This window comes from Bos grunniens, chromosome 26 (genome assembly GCF_055505025.1).
Source record: "Bos grunniens cultivar Pamir isolate PY7600 chromosome 26, Bosgru_T2T1.0, whole genome shotgun sequence".
Lineage (NCBI taxonomy): Eukaryota > Metazoa > Chordata > Mammalia > Artiodactyla > Bovidae > Bos > Bos grunniens.
Window position 1 is genome coordinate 43,831,527 of NC_141190.1, and position 22,967 is coordinate 43,854,493.

Below are 22,967 nucleotides of genomic sequence, written 5' to 3' on the forward strand. Positions count from 1 at the left end.
GTTTCTACTGTTTCCCCATCTATTTGCCATGAAGTGATGGGACCGGATGCCATGATCTTAGTTTTCTGAATGTTGAGTTTTAAGCCAACTTTTTCACTCTCCTCTTTTACTTTCATCAAGAGGCTCTTTAATTCTTCTTTGCTTTCTGCCGTTAAGTGTGGTATCATCTGCATTTCTGATGTTATTGATATCTCTTCCGGCAATCTTGATTCCAGCTTGTGCTTCATCCAGCCCAGCATTTCTCATGATATACTTTGCATATAAGTGAGAAAAAGACTTACTGAGAAAAATGTAAAAAGTTCATTATATCATTTTGTATTGGTTACATGTTTGAAATGATAGTAATTTGAATACGTTAGGCTAAATAAAATATATTTAATAATTCCACCTGCTTCTTTTGATCTTTGTTATTGTGGTTACCAGAAAACTTTAAATTACTTGTGGCCGCATTATGATTCGGTTGGACTGCACTGAGCGTCTTCTTAGACGGTAGGAGGGCATCTTGCCCATTAGTCACGTGCACCGAGGGCACTGCCAGGACTGCTGTGGCACCGCTGGACCCCGGGCTTTGTAATTGCCACTGGCGTCTCAGAACCAGAAAGTTAGAGGGTCCATCGTGGTGAAGGGAAGGAGGAAGTGCCTTCCAGCTGGGGGGAACAGTGGCTTCAAAACCTGAGGAAGAGAGCTTGGCAGGTTCCCCTTCACAGAACTGGAGAGCGCGCGAGGACTGGAGAGTGGCGGGGCCTGGGTACAGCGGGCCTTGAGAGTCGGGCAGAGCTGTTTGGATTCCATCCTGAGGAATACAGGGAAAAGTCACTGAAGATTTTAGGCAGGAGTGTCATGGAATCTGATTTATGTTTTAAAGAAATTAAAATATAAAAAGTGAAAGTATATAAGTACCAGGTTCCCTGGTGGCTCAGATGGTGAAGAATCTGCCTGCAGTGCAGGGGGCCCAGCTTCAATCCCTGGGTCAGGACGATACCCTGGAGAAGGAAACGGCAACCCATTCTGATATTCTTGCCTGGCAGACTACAGGCAGGTCCTGGCAGGCTACAGACCATGGGGTTGCAAAGAGTCGGACACAACTGAGCAACTAACAGTTTAGTTTTATACAAGTACCAAATGAAAACAGGAGAGATTCCCTTTGAAATCTGGGAGTGGGAGAAGAACTTTCTAGCTCTGCCTCAAAATCTAGACTCTTATCTTACATTGCTTGTGGAAGAAGCATTTGGCGTTACCTGTTAGCATCTGCCTCATATGTGAGAAATGACATAGGTGGGAGGGCGTTTGTGGTAGTGCCTTGTGAGATAGCAGAAGACTAGAAACGTCTCAATTGTCCATCACAAGGGGAGTGTTGCAGTCTCAGCCTATCAGTGAAGTTCTGTGCTGTATAAAAAATGAGCACCCCGCCGTGTAGGCGTCCCATGTAGACGGTGCATGCTCTGACTGTCTTTTGGGTGGAAAAGGTAGGAATGCAAGCATGAATTCCTGCTGGTGTGTTTGCATAAAGAAGCTGGAGGGAAGAACTTCACTGTGTGAAAAGCTAGGGTGGTTGTGGGAAGGTGTGGGAACAAGACTCTTCCCTGGCTAACTTGGTATATAAACATTTATAACTCGGTATAACTTGGTATATAAACATTTTTACATGTTTTTGACCATGTGGATGTAGTTTCCTATTCAGGATACCAAAAAAGGAGTATTTTCTGAATTTTGTCTCAATAAAGCTGGAAAAAATGCCACATTTCCCTACCCCCACCCCTATCCCCGCCAACTCTTTTAAGAAGATCTCTGTCTGCAAAGTGCAGAAATAGCTGTCAGTGGGGCAGACGGCAGGGCTCCAGAGGAAACAGGGAGCAGCCAGCTGCAAGATCCTTGTGTGGTCCAGGGAGACAGGAAGGGGCATGGGCTAGTGGGTGGAGATGATAAGAAGCAGGGGAACTCAAGAGACCTTTTGGGAGCAGGACCAATGGGACCTTGGCCCACTGGATGTATGGGATATCGTGGGGTCCAGGGAGAAGATGAAATGAAGAAGGGCTCTGGTGTTGCACTGCAGCACCAATGAGATGCTGAGATGGTGCTGATGAGATGGAGAGGGGCCAGAGTGGGGTGCAGGCAGGTGCCATGACGGCTCTTGACGCAGTGCCTGGCTCACGGTAGACCCCAGGAGTGTGCCATTTAAATCTCACTTCCCATGTTCATATAGGAATTCCTATTGTATGTGCTTTTAATTATTTTAAAATCAGGACCACTTAAAAGCATCTTTACATTAAAGTAAAATACTCATCTCTTCTCCTGAGGGGGGTGGAGTTTCCCATTTTCAGTTATTTTCAATAGTGCTGCCACAAACATTCTAGAACATGTCTTTGGTGAATGCATGGTTGCGTTTCTGCTGGGCACAGACCCAGGGGTGGACTTGCCGATCCTGAGATAGGCCTATAATCGTTGCTAGAAGATGCTGTCGGGTCATTTCCCAAAGTGGTGTATGTGAGCGTCCTCATGGCTCCGTTCCTCACAAACACGTGGGTTTGTGAGTCCTTGGCATCTTCGCAAGGTCATTTTTGCTTCTAGAAACCGGAGACATAAAGGAGATCAAGGATATGGACAGAGCCTCAGTTCCGTCCGTCTACCTTCTGCGGAGGAGCACAGAGTGGCTTCAGCAATGGCCTTGGAGGAGGTTGGGCTGATTGTGAGCCCTTGCTTTCCAGTCAGTAGCATTGGTCTGGGGTGCACCCTTCCTGGGCCAGTGTGGCTCCAGGGATCCCTCAGGGAGCACTTCCTCTGTGCTGGGTATCCATGTCGCTCCATCCCCTGCTGCTGGGAGGCGGCTGTAATCTCCCTTGGTCAACTGAAGCCACTGCGGCCCAGGGCTGGCCCAGGGCTCACCAGGTCTCCACTGGGATGGCCTTGGGATCATGGGAACGTAGGTCCGCCCCACTCCTACCCTCTGTGCTGGACCTGAACGTAGAGTCCTTTGAGGGAGACACGGGTATTGGAAAAGGGTGGGGGTCTTCTCTCCAGCAGCCTCCCCAGGTGATGCTCCCCCGACATGCTGTCCCACAGTCTGCCCACACCCCTGGGTGTGACTCTAAGGGGGATGATCCCTGCTTCATTAACCACAGATGGTTTGTGGACTGGTGTCCCCCCCGACAGCCCCTGGGAGGTTTTTGTCTTAAAAGAAAGGAAAAGTGAAGTCGTTCAGTTGTGTCTGACTCTTTGCGACCCCGTGGACTGTAGCCCGCCAGGCTCCTCCATCCATGGGATTTTCCAGGCAAGGGTACTGGAGTGGGTTGCCATTTCCTTCTTCAGGGGATCTTCTCGACCCAGGGATCAAACCTGGGTCTCCCACATTGCAGTCAGACGCTTTACAGTCTGAGCCACCAGCGAAGCCTCATTTTGTCTTGGTCTGCTTTAATTCAACTGATTTATCTAACTGGAGTGTCTCTGGTAGCAGCAACACTGTATCAATCTAGCTGGCATATAATAGCAGGCTATACCAATAGTCCTCAAATGCATCCCAGCTGAGAGGGGAGAAGTGCCTTCCCCATAGAGCGTGGGATCGTTTCTGGTGATTGACTATCATGCTGCCCAGGGGCCTGGAGAAGGAGGCCTAGAGATCTGAACCACCCTGGGGCTCCCTGGCATAAGACCACACCATGTCCTCACAACTCTTCCCCACCCACCAGGGCCTTCCCAAGGGACCTATGTGACCCCCTTCTCTCCCTCCGCCCACCTCAGCCCCATGCTCCCAGTTACATAGACTTCGGGTGGATTTTCCCCTGACCAGCCCCTTAGCAGCCCAGCATCCACAGAACCGGGGCCCTCCTACCCCACACCGCAGTATCCTCTGGCTCAAGATCCTTTTCTCTCTAAAGACTAGGCCCCTCCACTCAGGCCCAGGCCTCCCATGGCCAACTGATCACATTCAGTCCCAAGGGAGCGGCCCCCGCCCTCCTGTGGGTGCCGCCGGAGCCCCGTGTCCAGACCCTCCTGGCGGTGAGTGTGTGTGGATCCCCTCACTAGTAAAATCTGCCTGCTCCTGGAGTGTCCCTGGGGATCTCAGACTTTGGGACATGCTTCCCTGGTGGCCCTGAGGTTAAAGCGTCTGCCTGCAATGCGGGAGACCTGGGTTCGATCCCTGGGTGGGGAAGATCCCCTGGAGAAGGAAACGGCAACCCATTCCAGTATTCTTGCCTGTAGAATCCCATGGAAGGAGGAGCCTGGTGGGCTACAGTCCACAGGGTTACAGTCAGACACGACTTCACTTTCACTTTCACTTTCACTTTTCCCTCTCATAGTGGCTGAGCCAGGAATAGGCTCTCCTGGCGGGCGGGCCCTGCCTTGCTGGCCTCGGTGGAGACCGCTGGGCTTGCATCACTTTTTGTAGTTCCTTTGCAGCCACACCCTGCCCTCTCTGGGCTCCTTGATATGCGAGGCTGGCTTTGAAGTCGCAGGGAGCTCAGAGGAAGTTCCTGGGGTGAGAGCAGAGCCGCAGCGATGATGGGGTTCCCGGGACCCTGGGGGGTGTTTGCCTCCATGACGGCTCCCTATCGCCATGGGTGCCCAAACAGCACCTTCTTCTGTTCTGGAAACCCTGGAGCCGGGGAGGCGACTCGCCACTCCTCTTCCTAGCTGTCCATGGTGACAGGTGTCCTCAGCTTTTGAAAAAATTCCCACCTTTTGGGGGATACAGAGCACATGGGGAATATCAACTCTGCTTTTTAAGATGCTGCTGTTGTTTAATCGCTAAGTCGTGTCCGACTCTTTGCATCCCCATGGACTTTAGCCTGCCAGGCTCCTCTGTCCGTGAGATTCTCCAGGCAAGAATACGGGAGTGGGTTGCCATGGGATGGAACCTGAGTCTCCTGCCTTGGCAGGCAGATTCTTTACCACTGAGCCACCGGGGAAGTCCTTTTAAGACAATATGGACCACAGTAATAGCATCACTGGTGATGGACGGGAGGCCTGCGATGTCCCAGGTAGATGTTTGACCGCACAAGCTACCTTCACAACCAGCCCGTTTCAAAGCAGAGCCTGAGGCTCAGAGAGTTTCAGAAACTGGCACAAATGGGAAAAGTCATTGAGCCGGGACTACCTCCTCTGCACCCCTGAAGCCCCGTCCACCAGACTCCAAGCCCCAGTTTTCCCTGCAGTACTTCACGGCTTCTCATCAAAGATGCACTTGTTCACATATTTGTCACGTGCTTTTGGTGGCTCAGCTGGTGAAGATTCCGCCTGCAATGCAGGAGATGTGGGTTTGATCCCTGAGTTGGGAAGATCCCCTGGAGAAGGGAAAGGCTACCCGCTGCAGTATTCTGGCCTGGAGAATTCCATGGACTGTATAGTCCATGAGGTCGCAAAGAGCTGGACACGACTGAGCGACTTTCATTTCTCACTTTTCTTCATACTAGGCTTCCCCAGTGACTCAGATGGTAAACAATCTGCCTGGAATGCAGGAAACCCAGGTTCGATCCCTGGGATGGGAAAAATCCCCTGGAGACAGGAAAGGCTACCCACTCCAGTATTCTTGCCTGGAGAATTCCATGGACAGAGGAGCCTGGTGGGCAGCCCATAGGGTCACAAAGAGTCAGAAGCAACTGAGCGACCCACACTTTCACTTTCACATTCTTTCCTGTTAGAAACACAGCCGGAGGCACTGGGACAGGGGCAGGGAGTGGGGCAGATGGAAGTCCCTGCCCCCAGCAGGGCTGACCATCCAGTATGGGGAGAGCAGCATAAACAGCACCCAGAAGGTGAGTGTCAGGGGGAGAGAGACTGAGCCGAGGTTGGGGAGTCCGTCCACGTGGAGCCGGTGACATGTAAGCCGGGCTCTGGACCTGTCCTCTGGGCCGGTAGCATCCCAGATGGGAGAGCAGGCGGTCCAGGCCTCCTGGAGCCACCAGGTGGGCCAGGTGGGGCCCGCTTACTGCCCCGGGCTTGTGGTGGGCGTGGTCCCGGGACATCTGTAACCAGCCTGGGTCCCCTCAGCAGGCCATTTATTGGAGTCCGTTCTTGGGCAGTTGGGCTCCCCAAGGGGAGCCATTCAGAGGCAGGGCGTGGCACAGCGGGGGCTGCCCCGCACAAAGGGAGCCCCAGAGGCATCTGCATGTGAAAGGCAGGGAGGGGGGCATTTACTGCATCCTGTCTCGGGCACTAAAGCACAGCTGTGGGGCCCCCTCGGCCTTTTTGTGGCAGCGGAAGGAACCAGGGCCCGCCTTGGCCGAGCAGCCTCATAAAGCAATCGCCACCCGGGACTCACAGACCCGCGCTGCTGCTTCCAAGTGTGCACACAAGCCCCGTGACCCTGTGAAAGTCAGGACCCGCCCCTCAGGCCTTAATGCCCGAGGATCAGGGCCAGGGAGCTTGTCTGAAGCTCGGCTTCCTTGATGGTCATCTCCGCCCCCACCTCGCTCCATCAGACCCCACAGACGCAGCCAACCAGAAGTGGCTCCCTGTGTCCCCTCGCCCCATCCCCCAGGTGTGGCCCAGCGCCTGCCAGAGGGGCTCTTGAGGCCCTCAGAGTTTCGGGCCGCTTGTTCTGAGTTCAGAGCCAGAAACAGCTCTGCTGAGTCAGCCTGGACTTTGGACAAGGGGCGTTTGTCTGGAATGCCCCGTCGCCATGCTGCTGATGTCAGGGGCTGACTTCAGAGCTGGGGGCCCCCAGTTGGGGGGTGAGTGCACAGTGACCCCCTCCCAGGCCCAGTGCTTGTTGCATAATGTCTACAGTTTTAATCTTCACAAGCCAGAGGTGCTTCCTGGTTGTGAACAGTCCCACTCGGTGCCTGAATGGAGGCAGGGTCGGGGGCGGGCTGGGACTTGCTCAGAGAGCGGGGGTCAGCACCCCTTCTGAGGCAGGTGCCACACCCCGCAAGAAGATAGGAGTTTGCTCTGGCGGGCGGGGACCTGGGTCCGACTCCCAGCCCAAAGCTGTGGCTGTAATGTGGTCTTCAGCAAGTTCCTTAGGCTTTCTGTGCATCCGTTTCATCTCCTGGAAGCTGTTGTAACTGCCCTTGGGGCTGTCCATCCTGAGTGTCCCGGGGACGTCTGGCAGGACAGCCAGCCTCGGTTCCCCCCACACCCCCGCCTTCGCTGGTTGAACTTTGCCCTCTTTCTTATCGGTTGCCTCAGCTCACCTGCTGTCTCCATCTGCTGTCCCAGGTGCCCTGAGCATCTGGCTTCCTGTCCAGTTGCCTGCCTCGAGGGCCTGAATGTCCCCAGCACCCAGCCCTGGGCCTGCCGGAGGTGTGGTTGTCTTTGTTACCACCATCGTCATTCACGGAGCATTTGCAACGTGCTTCAGAACAGTCCTGTCAAGTAGCTTCTGCTAGTGCCCCATTTTACAGAGGTGGAAACTGAGGTCGGAGAGGGTTAGGTGACAAGCCTTGGTCTCACACAGGGACAGGGTGGTGGAGGTGCTGTGGGTGTGTCTGCTTCCCAGGCTGAGGCCCCCTCACCCCAAGAATACCCGGCCTCTGTCCCCTGCAGTGCCCAGCCCGTGACCAGCCAGTGACCACATCAGGGGAGAACTGACTGGCAGCTGACCTTCCAAAGCTGGGGAGTGGTCCACAGATCCCTTGGCTCCTGAAAACGTGTCTTTTAAGCGCCTCGTGTCCCTCTGGGCCTCGGTCCCCCCCTCTGTGAAAGGAACCACCAAACTGGACAGTCTCCAAGTCTCCTCTGGTTTGTGGATTCCTGTGCATCTGATTCCAAATTTCGTTTATCTAACTAGTAAAGTGATGCTGTGAGCTTGGTGTGGCTCTCTGATCAGAGCTCAGAGGCTCAGGCAAGTCAGAGCGAGAACTCACTGGATGGCAGAGGGGGCGGCCCCGGGCGGGGAAGGTGTGCCGCATGTTTCGTAAGGACCCTGGCTCTGGGCCTGCCCGACGTTTCTATTTGACTGTCCCCCTCCTTCTCCCCGTCCCTCTGAGGTCACTGGCTGGCTGGTCCACACTGAGCCTCAGCCAGGGCCACCTGCGTGCGTCACCGCCTGTGTTCTCTCCTCTCCGTCCAGACTTTGGACTCCCGTTTCTTGCCTGGACTCTTGACGACACACTGTGCCCAGCAGAGGGCCAGATGGAGAGTGGGCAGGGACCTCCCCGGACCCCGCAGTGGGCCGTCGCAGGCTGGCCGGAAGGTCTGCTCTGGTGGAAAGAAGCGGGAGGTGCAGCAGGCCCAGCTGGTGCTGCTGGCAAAGGCTTCCGGCAGCCCAGTGTTCAGGGCCCTGGTGACGTCAACACATGCTAGGGCTCCTCTTGGGCCCCCTGTGCCCCTCCCCCCCGAAGAGCTGGGAGGCTGGGCGCTACCCCATTTCATGGCTGGATTTCAGACCCCGGAGTCTGGCCCAGGGGTGCCTGGCGCAGGGCTTGTGCACGGTGCAGCTGCCAGACCTCAGCCGGGAAGCCAGACCCCCTTCTCAAGTGGCAAAAGCCCTTCTGTTGGTGCTCCCTGACACCGAGCTCCTGCCCGTTCATCTGGGCACATGGGGAGCTGGGCCGGGTTCCTCCCAGAATCAACGTGGCTGCCCCTTGGTGTGTGAGAATGATGGTATTTTTATTTTTTTCCTTCTTCTTCCTTCCTTCTTCCCTCCCTCATCCTTTCTCTTTCTCCCTCTCCCCGCCGCCTCCCTCCTTTCCTTTCTTTTTTTTTTTTTAAATGACTGTATTTCTCTGCTGCAGGACTGCCCCTGCTCTGCGCACGGGCTCCCACGTGACCCTATGATAAAATAGCAAGTCCTTAGAACAAATAGGCCCTTTGCACATTTCAATTTTCCCAATGTGTGCAGTCCGTCTCCGTGGCTTTCCAAAAGGGAAGCAGCTACAGATCTCAACGTCAGACAGTGGCTGGCGCTGCTGTGGAGCCCCGCCACGTAACAAAGATCTGGAGGCCGGGAGATTGGGCAACCGGGAATCCTGTTCTCTGAGGATCTCCACTGGGCGCTGCTGCCCGGGTTTCAGTTCATACTGACTGCCCCCCAGGGTGCTGCGGGGGTCCTTTCCTTCTCTTGGAAACCGGAACCACAAAGATTCATTTATCTGCAGCTGTGGCCATTTTTGATGGAAAGAGGGGCTTCTCTCCACCAGGTAGTGGTGGAGAGTTGAGTTATGGCCCCCGGGGTGGGGGCGCAGAGCAGGCAGTGTGGGTCAGGGAGGCGGGAATGTGGGGAACATGCTCTTCCCCTCCCCTCCTTCCATCCCCTCCTGGTGTGTTTCTCCTGTCTCACGTCAGCGCTCCAGGCCACTGGATGTGGAGATGGTCCCTGGCAGAGACTTCAGCCCGGGGTGGGCCTGTGGACCTCACACAGTTCTTGTGAAGACCAGCCCAGTTCAGTTCAGTTCAGTCGCTCAGTCGTGTCCGACTCTTTGCAACCCCATGAACCGCAGCACGCCAGGCCTCTCTGTCCGCCACCAGCTCCCGGTCCACCCATACCCATGTCCATCGAGTCTGTGATGCCATCCAACCATTTCATCCTCTGTCGTCCTCTTCTCCTGCCCTCAATCTTTCCCAGCATCAGGGTCTTTTCAAATGAGTCAGTTTTTCGCATCAGGTGGCCAAAGTATTGGAGTTTCAGCTTCAACATCAGTCCTTCCAATGAACACCCAGGACTGATCTCCTTTAGGATGGACTGGTTGGATCTCCTTGCAGTCCAAGGGACTTTCAAGAGTCTTCTCCAACACCACAGTTCAAAAGCATCAATTCTTGGGCACTCAGCTTTCTTTATAGTCCAACTTTCACATCCATACATGACTACTGGAAAAACCATGGCCTTGACTAGGAGGACCTTTGTTGACAAATTAATGTCTTTGCTTTTTAATATGGTGTCTAGGTTGGTCATAACTTTCCTTCCAAGGAGTAAGCATCTTCTAATTTCATGGCTGCAGTCACCATCTGCAGTGATTTTGGAGCCCAGAAAAATAAAGTCAGTCACTGTTTCCACTGTTTCCCCATCTATTTGCCATGAAGTGATGGGACTGGATGCCATGATCTTCATTTTCTGAATGTTGAGCTTTAAACCAACTTTTTCACTCTCCTCTTTCATTTTCATCAAGAGGCCTTTTAGTTCTTCTTCGCTTTCTGTCATAAGGGTGGTGTCATCTGCATATCTGAGGTTATTGATATTTCTCTTGGCAATCTTGATTCCAGCTTGTACTTCATCCAGCCCAACGTTTCTCACGATGTACTCTGCATATAAGTTAAATAAGCAGGGAGACAATATACAGCCTGGATGTACTCCTTTCCCGATTGGAACCAATCTGTTGTTCCATGAAGACCAGCCTAGGGGCATGTAAATTAAAGGACATGGACCCTGCTTTCTCTGTGGTCGGGAGATGTCACCATCCTCAACCCTCGTTTGTCGCTTCAAGTTCGACCTGCCAGCCTGCAGCCTTCCCTACCCGCTCAGGAGCCCACCCAGCTTGAGGCCTCCTCTCCTTCACCATCCTGTGAGGGGTCCCTCTCCTCGGGGTGGTAATAAGGTTTGGCATCACCATCAGCCTGGCCTTTCAGACCCACCTCACCCCACCCCCGTCAGTAGGACCCAGCCCTTGCTCCTGGGAGGCCCAGGTGTAGCAGCAGCGGACGGGAGGGCCTGCCAGCAGCGGGGGCCTCTCTGCTTGGTGATGGGGCGGCTGGAGCATGGTGGGGGCAGGCCCTGCCTGCTCTGGGCAGTGGGGGCAGGGAGCGGGGGCAGGGAACGAGATCGGGAGCCTGTCTGCTAGCCACTTACTGGCCGACGTTCTCCGCACACACTGAGCGAGCTTTGACCGTGGGCCAGGCCCAAGCCGGCGCCTCGAAGATCTCCCTGTAGCTTCAGCACGTGAGGCTGTTATCATCCCATCTTCCGGATGAAGAAACTGAGCCCCAGGGAGAAGAAATAGCTTGTGGAGGTGCCACAGCCCATAGTCATCAGGCCCTGGAACACCTCCCGGTTGCTCCTTGACCTCCTGGCCTCCCGCTCAGTATTAGAGTGTCTTTCATATGCATTTGTCCTGTGGCTGCAGGAAGGCACGAGTTGCCCTGCGTCTCGTCCTACTGTCTACCCATCTGGACTCACGAGGGTCCACTGTTCTCTCCCTAACCCTAACCCTAACAGACGCTGAAGCAGTGCTCCCCATGGGCAGGATTGGCAGTGAGCCCTCCCGAGGTTCTCTGGGTGCTAGAATGACTTGGTTCCATTAGAATTTGGATCACTTAAGTGCTTCTCACAGAAAAGCACTGCCGTGTTTCAGGAGCTGCGAAAGCCAAGTGGGACAGACTCTGCCTGGGAGGGGACAGAACTCTGGGGGGCCTTCCTGGAGGAAGGGACAAACGAACCAGGCTCTGAAGGATACGTAGGATTTACCATAGGGAGTGGGTGATGGCAAAGACTCAGGGTGATGGCAAAGACTCAGGGTGATGTGAGGGCCTTTGGGGTCAGATGATGGTAAGAGGTGGCTGGGGCGGGGTGGGGACTGAGCTTGGAGGGGCCTTCCCCAGGGCAGCCTCCTTGCCCCTGTCCAGCTCCTCTGTGGTGAGCCCAGAGGGCACAAGGTGGTGGAGCTGTGCCAAGGTCAGCCAGGATGTCCAGTAATCGTCCCAGCACTCTACCTGCTCCTGAGCGATAATGAGAGGGTTTCCATTATTTTCGGGTGAGCGCCCCTGGCAGATGCCGACAGCTAGCAGATGTGTGAGGTCCAAGGTGATTTGCAAGGGACCCGCTCATGTGATGCTCAGTAATGGCATCATGCGACGCTGTCACTCAGAGCTTGTCCCAGCCTCCGGGAGGAGGTAAAGGTCAGTTCAAAGAGCCGGTGTGCCCACGGGAAGCAGGGGCAAGTCCCCACCCACTCCGGGAGGGGTCCAGGGAGGCACAGGGGACTGAGAACGTGGCCGCGGTCTCAGAGGGGACGTCCGGCCGGAGCCCTGCTCTGGCTGCCAGGGCCCTGCGGTACACCCTCTGTCCCCAGGGTTCCAGGGTGTTGGGGGATGGGAAGGCCTGGCCCAGCCCAATGCTGACGTCCCTGGGGCTCGCTGCCCTTGGGAGGCCCATGGCAGGCTCTGCCACAGCCCTGAAGCCACTCCTGGCTCCCTCTCTCCTGACATTGGGTTCATGTGTTCCAGGCCGTTCAAGGCTGAATCTGATATTAAGCAGTGACCCCTCTAAGAGACTCCAAGGCTTTGGCTCCTCCATTGTCTTAGTCTGCCGGAACAGAGTACCACAAGCTGGGGGGCTCAGTGACAGAGGTTTATCTGCCCCTAGTCCTGAAGTCTGGGTGTCCGAGATCGAGGTGCCCTAGGGTGGGTTTTTTGGGGGGAGCCCTCTTCTCGGCTTGCTAGGCGGCCCCCTTCAACTGTGCCCTGACGTGGCCTCCTCTCTGTGGTCGCAGAGGGATCCCTGGCATCTCTGGCTGTGATTCTGTCCTGTCCCGGCCCCGCCCTTTCATCCTAACCTTCATTTCCCTCCCGAGGGGGTCAGCCTACGAGATGAGGGGCGGTACACAGTTGAGCCAAGAGCGTCTCACACGCTGTGTGACCTTCTCGGGTCTCTGCCTCCCGGAGCTCCTGTTTTCTCATCCCTGGGACAGGCTCCTGGTTCTCGTCTCCATAGCTCACAGACTCAATTTGGCAGGTGCTTAATGCCTTGTGTGCTCCAGGCTCCTGGCCCTGGGGGTGCATGTGGGGGACACAGGGTGTCCAAAGGGGGCTCTGCCCTCAAGGGGTGAGGATGACATTGGATCACAGATACCGACCCCCAAGGCAAGGCTGAATGTAATGTATTCATCCTTTACTATTTTTTATAATAATAATGAATAATGCTTTAGGGCTTCTTTGATGGTTCAGTGGTAAAAAAAAAAAAAATCTACCTACAATGCAGAAGACACAGGAGATGATGGTTGGATCCCTGGGTCGGGAAGATCCCCTGGAGGAGAAAATGGCAACCCACGCTGGTATTCTTTCCTGGAGAATCCCATGGACAGAGGAGCCTGGCAGGCTACAGTCCGAAGGGTTGCAAAGAGTCAGACAGGACCGAGCATGTACGCATCCATCCAACCAGTACTTTTTTTACTTTTAGTAATTAAGGAAAATGAAGAGACGACTTGGGGCTCATGCCAGAAAGCGAAAAGAGGGTGTGGTCAGGGACATGAATGGATAGACCCGTGGTGAGGGGCCTTCCCCGAGCATTGCCCACTGCTGTCCAGGGGCTGATTCAGTCCTAAAACTAGTAATTTTATTTTATTTTTAATTGGAGGATAATTACTTTACAATATCATGTTGGTTTCTGCCATACAACAGCATGAATCAGCCACAGGTGTACATATGTCCCCTCCCTCTTCTACCTCCCTCCCACCCCACCCCACCCCACCCCTCTAGGTGGTCACAGAGCCCCAGTTTGAGTTCCCTGGGTCATACAGCAAATTCCCACTGGCTATCTGTTTTACATATGGTAGTCTATGGGGTCACACAGAGTCGGACACGACTGAAGCAACTTAGCAGCAGCAGCAGCAGTATAGAGGTTTCCATGTTGCTTTCTCCATTTGAGTACTTTTGATTTTAAAGCACTGTGTCTCCAGTAAACGTACGTTGTGTGTCGGTGGAGAACAGTGTCTGCGGTGAGTTCTGTTGTTTACCTGTGTTTCATGGGCATCGGAGCTGTGTTTGGAATAGCAGCTGCGAGGTCCTGTCATCTCACCGTCACACGATTGCTCACTGTTCTGAGAAGGTCACATCGTAATCCATTAGCAATAATTAGTCCCCCGGCACCCGCTGCCTTCTTCCCTCAACTGCTCCATTAACTTGGGTGCGGATCGCACATCCCAAGCGCCAATCCGTGGAAGATCTGTCCATAATATACAAGGTGATGCTATTAGTTACAATATATTAACTGCCTAATTTAAAAATACAAAAGCTGTCTTTATGAAGGGCAATTAACCACTAAGCGTAATTGATAATTCATAACCCCCTGATTAGGAAAGACAAATACTGAGAAAGGACTGAATCACCTGGGCTGCTGGTTGCACGACATTGTCAGCCTCTCCGTCTGCGTTTGTTCGCCCTGTTGTCAGTAGGGCCTGACGTTTCTTCCTAGGTCTCACCTGTCGGCTGCGGCGCCTGGGGGGTCTGGAGGCTCACCGTCACGTGGGAGTGCGTGTCTTCACCACCGAGTGGGGTGCAGTGAAGGGGGTGCAGGCTCGGGGCCCCCTCAGGGGAAGTAGCAGGCGTGGTCCTAAGGCAGGGTGCCTCTCACCAGCTGTCATCTGGACTTGCCATCACTCAGTCACTCAGCAAACGCTTGTCAGGGGCCTGCCGTGGGCCCCGCCGTCAGACCTCGTTCCTGACCTCATGGAGCATGCGAGTCTGGGAGAGAGACGCTGAACAAGTGCAGACATGAGATGATTGGAGATACGGGTTAGTGTCAGAAAGAAAAGCAGCCTAGAGACAGAGTGGGCAGCGTCACCCAGATGGTCGCAGAAGGTGACGTTGGACAGACCCTTCACATTTTCCCTAGGGTTTCTCGAACCTCCTGACTTGCAGCCTGGTGACTTCCATGGCCCTCCCACGCCATGGCCCGGAGTGCATCCAGGGAGGGCCCTGTGTGCTCCGGACCAGGCCAGGTAGCCGGCCCGCTGGCCCCCTTGCTATTGCAGGGCCCCCCTTCCTTCTGGGGGTCCCTGTTCCTTTGTCTCCTTGCTTCCCTTCCAGTCTCAGCTCCAGAGCTGTCTCCTCCCCGGGGAGGCCTCCTGTCCTGCCCACGCTGCCTGGCCGTCCTGTCTCCTCACCTCTTTGGTCCTTCCCGTCACCTCTCGTCCTGATCCCAGCGCCCCTCCTCTGTGCGGTCTCCCACCTTACGCACCGACTGAGGGTCCGGGGTCAGAGAGCCCGCCTGTGGGCACTGCGGCGTGTCCGTGTGCCAGTCAGCAGGTGCTCAGTCGCTGTTGGCAGAAGGGTTCAGTGTTATTTCCCTGGCTTCTCTCTGGGCATCGGCTTTTGTGACTTGGCCTTCACAGAGCCTGCCTGGGTGCAGTGGGGCTGCAGGGCCTCCCGTGAGCCCGGACAGGCTGTCGGAGCTGCTGACGCCGCGGGCATCCCCGGCTCCTGTCCCGTTAGCTTGCCCGTGCACCCGATGCCTCCGTCTGGCCGACCTGTCTTCAGTGACAGCGGCGAGACAGCACACTTCAGGCGTGGTCCCCGGCCTTTGCGTTTTGGAGAAATGTGGATACTCAGGGGTCAGCTCAGGTGCTCAGTGGAGATGCTCACTGTGGTGGGAGGGCCCGGAGGGGTGGCTGGGATGCTCAGAGGGGACCTCCACCAGGCTGAGCGGCGTGGTGCGGTGAGGTGCGGGGAGGTGTTGAGTGGGTCCCGGGAGGCGGGCGGATTAGCACGAGTGAAGAGGCGGTGTGTCCCGGGTGGAAGGGCATGCCCGTGAGCCAGGCAGAAGCAGAGGTCATGTGGGAACTCGGGGTCTCAGGTGTGCCGAGCTCAGCGAGGATGAGAAGGGTCTTCTCCAGCTCAGAAACCCCAGGGTCCGGTGAGGCTGTCGAGGCCCAGTTCAGGGGCCCGTGGAGACCCGGCTTGCTCTGGACTGTTCCCCTGGAGAAGAAGCACCCATCCACGCCCCTCCCCGGGCGGCCGGGCTGCCTGCTGACAGCCCCCTCCCCGGCCTGTCTCCCCTCTGCAGGCTGAAACGGTCCCGGCTGAAGGTGAGATTTTGCACCAATGAGTCGCAGAAGTCGCGGGCGGACCTGGTGGGGCTGCTGCGACGGCTGGGCTTTGACGTCTCCGAGGGCGAGGTGACCGCCCCAGCCCCCGCCGCCTGCCTGATCCTGAAGCAGCGAGGCCTGCGGCCACACCTGCTTGTCCACGATGGTAGGCCCCCCTTGGGCCCCTGCGGGGGTGAAGGCGCCCCCTTTCCAGCTGGGGGCTGGGGAGGACACAGAGGGAGCACCTGGCCCTTGTTAGACCTGTGGGCCTTGATGCTGGGACCCTGGCCCCATCCATCCTGGCATCATCCTGGGCCCAGGGGTCGGGGTGGTGGTGGGTGGTGGTCAGAGGCAGGGTCCATATGGCTCCTTGGAGGCAGGAAAACCCTGAGTCTGTTTTCTGTGATCCAGGATGGAGCAAGGTGGCAGGAAATTGTCAAGGGGGGCAAGATTTTAGCCTCTGGGGTCTGTGTCTGTGTGTGAGAGAGAGAGAGACAGACAGACAAATAGAACAGATGCAAAGTTAGGTCTGTAGGTTTCGGAACCGTATTTGTAAAAACCAGCCCCACGCGCTGGCTAATGGCACAGGTTTACTTGCTAACATCAGTCTGAAGGAAGGACAGAGTCCCTTTGACCCTCAGCTGGGAGTTTTGCTGAAATGAAGAAGAAAGAACAGTATTACCTGGCACCTTCTGAATATTTAAAAAGAAGAGACAGTACATGCTTCAGAATTCAGGACACTTTTCTGTCGTTGTCTTCCTGCTTCCTTCCTCTGCGCTTGGCGTTGTTATTTACAAACCTGCGGCAGAGGCAAGCACGCTTTTCTACCCCTGGACAGGGGTAGGGGACTCCCAGAAATGGAGAGAGCTCCTGAAGGTCTGGAGGCCGAGTCCACAGCTCTGGCGCCAGTTGAGGGCGACATGCCCAGACTTTGGAAACTGTTTTTCTCGAAATGCTTCCTCTGTGATCTGGGATCCTTGCCAGTGTCTTTAGAACAGGTCCTTAAAGTAACAGAAAGATTTAAGAGAGAAAAACCTCCCCTCCCCGGGGCAGGGGCAGAGGGAGGGGTCCGGGTGGACCTACCAGAGATGAGAGGGAAACTCAGCGTTCCCCTTGAAGACATCGTTCATCAGTGAGTCCAACAGGCAGATGTTGGAGCTCGAGAAGCTGTGGGGGAAGCCAGGCACCCTTCGTCACCTGTACTCTTGCATCTGTGTTTTGCATATGTGTCCCTGTCTTTTCAAGACCTTGAATCGTTTTCAGGTTTTATTGTCGATGAATTCCACCTCCCCCTCCTCAACTTTTTGTTATGAGGATTTTCAAATAGACAGCAAAGCTGAAATAATTTTATTTGGAATATTTGTTTGCCCTTCACCTTGACTTTACCAATGACATTTCGCCATGTTTTCTTCATTAGACATCTCCCCATCCCTCCATCCAACTATCCACCTTTATCTTTCTGATGCATCTCATAGTCACTTGCAGACTTTGGTGGTGGTGGTTATTCCTAAGTCGTTCAGTTGTGTCCAACTCTTTGCGACCCCATGGACTGTAGCCTGCTAGGCTCCTCTGTCCGTGGGATTTCCCAGGCAAGAACACTGGAGTGGATTGCTATTCCCCCCACCAGGGGATCTTCCCGACCCAGGCATCGAACCCTTCTCTCTCCCTCTTTTCAGGAGTCCGCTCGGAATTTGATCAGATCGACACGTCCAACCCAAACTGTGTCGTAATTGCAGACGCCGGAGAAGGCTTTTCTTATCAAAACATGAATAAAGCTTTCCAGGTGCTCATGGAGCTGGAAAACCCTGTGCTCTTCTCACTGGGAAAAGGGTAAGTCGGCTGGAGGGGAGTCGTTTCTGGCCACTCTGGGCGATGCTCCGTGGGTCTCTCTGACTTAAGGAATCAGCAGAGAAGCTGGGAAGGGGTGGACGCAGTGTGGCTCCTTCTTCCTTCCCTCTCCTTTTCTTGCTTTTTCCCCATCATTTTGTCATCTCTGTCTTTTGATAATTTTTGAGCAGAGACCTGGTCTTCAGCTGGTTGGTTAGGCTTCCCCGTGACCACAAGGCTGGGAGTAGCCAGGGGCAGGTCACTGCAGAGGAGACCCCTGAAGATCAGGGTGGCCGTCCCGAGTTTCCGTCATTGTCACAGGACACAGCACAGCGCTGATGGGTTGTGCCAAGGAGACGGACGCCCGAGCAGTGAAAATAGGCTTGAGGGCCTCTGGGCGCTTGTCTGGGCCCCACATCTCTGGTCTCGGAGCAGCCTGTCAGCTTCTAATTTTGTCACCAACATGTTTATCCGAGTCTGCAGCCTGGGCCTCACCATCTCTTTCAAAACACTGTGTTGATTATTTCTCTTAACTTCTTTTATCACCAAGAACAACACATCTTCATTGAAGAAAAACTGTTGAATACAGATGAGTGGAAAGAGGAAAAGAGCATTTTCTGTCCCACTTCAGGAGAGAACAGCAGTCAGCATTTTTGTGTGTGTCCTTCCCAGCAGTTTTCTGTGCAGAAATCATTACGCGTGGTGTGTTCACAGCGTCAGTATCTAACTCAACCTAGTTCTGCCTCGAGGTTTTAGTGGTTCACCGAATATTTTGTGAACCACTTTGCATACAATAGGGCTTCCTTCGTGGCTCAGGGGGTAAAGAATCCGCCTGCAATGCGGGAGCCCCAGGTTCAGTCCCTGGGTTGGGAAGATCCCCTGGAGGAGGGAATGGCAGTCCACTCCAGTACTCTTGCCTGGAGAATCCTGTGGACAGAGGAGCCTGGAGGGCTACAGTCCACGGGGTCGCAAAGAGGCAGACATAACTCAGTGACTAACACTTCCATGTGAGAAGTAGACGTCTCTGCAGCGAGGTTATTCCTGTTAAATTTTTTTACAGGCTCTCCTGTAGTTGTAGGTTGTTTCTGATTTTCTCCCTGAGTAAGGCCGTGATCAGCCTCTTTCTGGCATTTCGGGTGAGGTGTGTCTTTTGAGGTTCTTGGTGTGCGTTGCCAAGTTGCTTTCCAGAAAGCGATGCAGGTTTCTTCTGTCCCCCGTGGAAGCAGCACTAGGGTTTTAGAGTCACAGGGTGCTGTGGAACCCGACCCCAGCGTTACGCGCAGGGCAGGAATTCTGTGGCCGTCTCTGGAGTAGCCTTTCCCAGCTTAGGTGCTGCTGGTGACTGGGGACTTCCTACCTCTGCCTGCTGAACAGGGCTGGCTATTCCAGTAGACATGAGGGGGCCTTTTTATCCGGCTGCTGGCCATTGCTAAGCCCTCTGTGTAGTTCACTGTGTTTAGTTCTGACCCCGACACTGTGAGCTGTGGGCAGCGTCATTGCCATTGTGCAGATGGGTGTATAAAGGCACATGGAGGTGAGGTAGGCCACGGTCACCCCATCGGTCAGCACAGGGGTGGCCAGGAGCGCTCCCAGAGCCTGAGCAGGTTTTGGGTCCACACAAGATCTTAAGCTTTTTTGAGGTCGTTTTAAAAATTGGAAGACTTTACGTAAGATAACTGGATTTCTGGATTCTCTTGAAACATCAGAAGATCTGAGGGTACTCGCCCCACATTCCCGAATGCGCTGCCACTTGGTGGAGCCACTGGCCCCTCAGCTCTGGTGCTGCGGAGACCCCACCGCGACCTCCTGCCCATCTCCAGTCTTCAGGGTCGGCTGACGTTCATCTTGTACCAAGAGAAATATTGTACATCTTGTACAGTAGAGAAATACTTCTTCATGGCTGTGCTTCTTTTAAAATAGGCAAGTGAAAGAGATGTAAAGAAAGAGAAGATACGTTTCTCTTGTTGCTGTTGTTCAGTTGCTAAGTCCTGTCCAGCTCTTTGCAACCCACGGACTGCAGCATACCAGGCTTCCTTGTCCTTCATTATCTCCCAGAGTTTTGCTCAAACTCATGTCCATCGAGTCGGTGATGCCATCTAACCATCTCGTCCTCTGTTGTCCCCTTCTCCTCCTGTCTTCAGTCTTTCTCAGCATCAGGGTCTTTTCCAATGAGTCAGTTCTTCGCATCAGGTGGCCAAAGTATTAGAGCTTCAGCTTCAGCATTAGTGCTTCCAATGAATATTCAGGACTGATCTCCTTTAGGATGGACTGGTTGGATCTCCTTACAATCCAAGGGACTCCCAAGAGTCTTCTCTAACACCACAGTTCGAAAGCATCAATTCTTCGGCGCTCAGTCTTCTTTATGGTCCAACACTCACATCCATACATGACTACTGGAAAGAACATAGCTTTGCCTAGACGGACCTTTGTCTTGCTGCAAATATTCCAGTGTGTTTATCATGCAAAAAATTGTATCCTGTGTTAGTCAGTGGTCTCCAGAGAAACAGAACCAACTGGGTGTGGTGATGTATATACAGACAGTTCTTGACTTAGCAGTGGTTCAAATGATAACTTTTCGATTTGGTTATGGTATGAAAGCTATGCATGTTCAGAAAAACGACTTCTAATTTTGAATTCTGATCCTTTCCCACATGCAGTGCAGTCCTCTCTTGTGATGCAGGCAGATGCTGGGCACTGGCCGCTCCCGGGCAGCCACATGATCACGGGGGTCAACAGCTAATATGTGTACGAACATTCTGTACCCAGACCACCATTCTGAGTTTCACTTTCAGTAATAAATTACATGAGATATTCAGTGCTTTATTATAAAATAGACTTTGTGTCAGATGATTCTGCCCAACTATAGGCTAATATCAGTGTTCTGAGCACATTTAAAGTAGGCTGGGCTTATTAAATGCATTTTTTTTAAAAATGCATTTTTGACTTAACGATATTTTCAGCTTGTGATGCGTTTATCAGAACATAACCCTGTCATAGGTTGAGGAAGATGGGTATATAAAAAGAAATTGATTGTGGAGGCTAGGTTTTTCCTGCATAGGCCAGCAGGCTGGAGACTTAGGGAAGAGTTGCCGTCTGAGTGCCAAGGTTATCCGCCAGCAGGTTCCAGGTTCCTTCTTGTTTGAAGAGGTCAGACTTTGTTTTGGTTGGGCCTTCAACTAATTGGACGAGGCCCACCACATTATGGAGGGCAATCTGCTTTACTGAGTCTACTGATTTAAATGTGAATGTCATCCGAGAAACATCTTCTCAGAAGCATCCAGGATACCATTAGACCAAATATCTGGGCAGCCTGGCCCAGCCGAGTTGACATAAAATTAGCTGCCACAGTTCCTTGCTGGTCTTACCTTCTGCGGTTTCAGTTCAGTTCAGTTCAGTCGCTCACTTGTGTCTGACTCTTTGCGACCCCGTGAATCGCAGCACGCCAGGGCTCCCTGTCCATCACCAACTCCCGGAGTTTGCTCAGACTCATGTTCTTCAAGTCAGTGATGCCATCCAGCCATCTCATCCTCTGTTGTCCCCTTCTCCTCCTGCCCCCAATCCCTCCCAGCATCAGACTCTTTTCCAATGAGTCAACTCTTCACATGAGGTGGCCAAAGTACTGGAGTTTCAGCTTTAGTATCATTCCTTCCAAAGAAATCCCAGGGCTGATCTTCAGAATGGACTGGTTGGATCTCCTTGCAGTCCAAGGGACTCTCAAGAGTCTTCTCCAACACCACAGTTCAAAAGCATCAATTTTTCGGCGCACAGCTTTCTTCACAGTCCAACTCTCACATGACCACTGGAAAAACCATAGCCTTGACTAGACAGACCTTTGTTGACAAAGTAATATCTCTGCTATCTAGGTTGGTCATAACTTTTCTTCCAAGGAGTAAGCGTCTTTTAATTTCACGGCTGCAGTCACCATCTGCAGTGATTTTGGAGCCCAGAAAAATAAAGTCTGACACTGTTTCCACTGTTTCCCCATCTATTTCCCATGAAGTGATGGGACCAGATGCCATGATCTTCGTTTTCTGAATGTTGAGTTTTAAGCCAACTTTTTCACTCTCATCTTTCACCTTCATCAAGAGGCTTTTTAGTTCCTCTTCGCTTTCTGCTATAAGGGTGGTGTCATCTGCATATCTGAGGTTATTGATATTTCTCCCGGCAATCTTGATTCCAGCTTGTGCTTCTTCCAGCCCAGCATTTCTCATGATGTATTCTGTATATAAGTTAAATAAGCAGGGTGACAATATACAGCCTTGATGTACTCCTTTTCCTATTTGGAACCAGTCTGTTGTTCATGTCCAGTTCTAACTATTGCTTCCTGACCTGCATACAGATTTTGCTTCCTGACCTGCAAGTCAGGTGGTCTGGTATTCCCACCTCTGTGGTTTAGGTCACTGCAAACCACAGAAGCTGGCCAGCTTGACCCTTTTACATTCCTGCCTTGGTCCTGTAGGCTTCCCTAAAGTTACCAACTCCTCGCTAAAGAACAGCACAATTAAGAAGTTTTGTTATTACTCATTTATGTTAAAACTTTTTTCTTCAAAATTATCTTTTAATTATTAAAAATTATTTTTCCAGAGCAGGGATAGTAGTTAAAATAGGTATGTGGTTGAAAAAGAAAAAAAAATATATGGAATCAGTTTCTTTTAGTTTTGTACTTCTATAATAAATTCAGTAGTAGGCAAAGATGTGTTTTCCAAGTAAGCAGCTAGTGAGGAGGTCACTAGCTGATGGGGTTCTGACGTGGGCTGTGGGTTGGGTGCTCAGAAGTCGGAGAAAGGAGCCAGCAGCTTCTGGGCTTAGGTCGTCGCCCCTTGGGACAGCCCAAGGACGCAGGAAGCTGTCACACCCAGGTGAGGGTCACCGGGGTGAGGGGCCATCCTTCACCTGAGTGGGGCCGCGAGGTGCCCCCAAGGAGGCAGGGTGGTGGGTTCACTGGGGCAGAATGTCCTCGTCCTGAAAACGGAGTGATTTACATTTGGCATCTGTTTGGACCGAGAGTGGGAATTGCCTTTGTAATTTCTTCTGTCATGCCTCCGTCAGAAAATTAAGCTGTTTACGCGACAGACTATGGAAGGTTAATGGCTCTTGTGGGCAAGGTCAGGTGGTCATTTTGAAGGGAGGCTGTGCTGAATACTCGGAAGGGAGGGCAGAGGAATAAAGCGTAAAATCTGTCTGACTGCTGCTCTCCGGCTTTTTCCTGTCTTTCTGGAATCCACAGTTTCTTCTTTGTGGTTGGAGTACTCAGGTTCAAGCCTGACCTGCTGTGGCTTTTATTATGCCAGTAACAGAAGATAAATATATCAAATCTCTTGTGTTTGGGGAATAAGAAAAATTAACTTGGGTACTAGTATTTACTGTATCCCTAAAAATGTTTTGGGCCAACAGATGGCCTTCTCAAGACGCCTTTTGGTTTTCCTGGATGAATAAGAAATAAAGACAAGTTCTCGGCCCTTTGAAAGC

The 22,967-nt window shown here is 53.1% G+C and overlaps 1 protein-coding gene and 1 long non-coding RNA gene across 14 annotated transcripts in view; one reads left to right on the forward strand and one right to left on the reverse strand.

Moving 5' to 3' along the window:
• LHPP (phospholysine phosphohistidine inorganic pyrophosphate phosphatase) overlaps positions 1 to 22,967 on the forward strand; it is a 128,424-nt gene that overhangs the window by 1,063 nt on the left and 104,394 nt on the right. For 8 of the 13 annotated variants that reach the window (XR_015155500.1, XM_086378317.1, XM_086378318.1 and 5 more), the window contains exons 2-3: positions 15,650 to 15,837; positions 17,348 to 17,501. The exons of 3 other annotated variants lie outside the window; for them this stretch is intronic. Coding sequence is in view for 9 of the 10 variants with exons in the window: in XM_086378317.1 (XP_086234443.1) it covers positions 15,650 to 15,837; positions 17,348 to 17,501 (342 nt within the window). In the remaining variant the exon portion in view is untranslated. The remainder of the gene's footprint in view (positions 1 to 15,649; positions 15,838 to 17,347; positions 17,502 to 22,967) is intronic. 2 more of the 13 variants (XM_086378328.1, XM_086378326.1) reach the window with 1 other exon arrangement.
• LOC147344499 (uncharacterized) lies at positions 11,402 to 16,631 on the reverse strand. Its single transcript, XR_015155515.1, has 4 exons — positions 16,354 to 16,631; positions 14,751 to 16,144; positions 13,974 to 14,342; positions 11,402 to 13,810 (listed from the first exon to the last, which is right to left on the reverse strand). It is a non-coding gene; the product is annotated as an uncharacterized LOC147344499 (long non-coding RNA).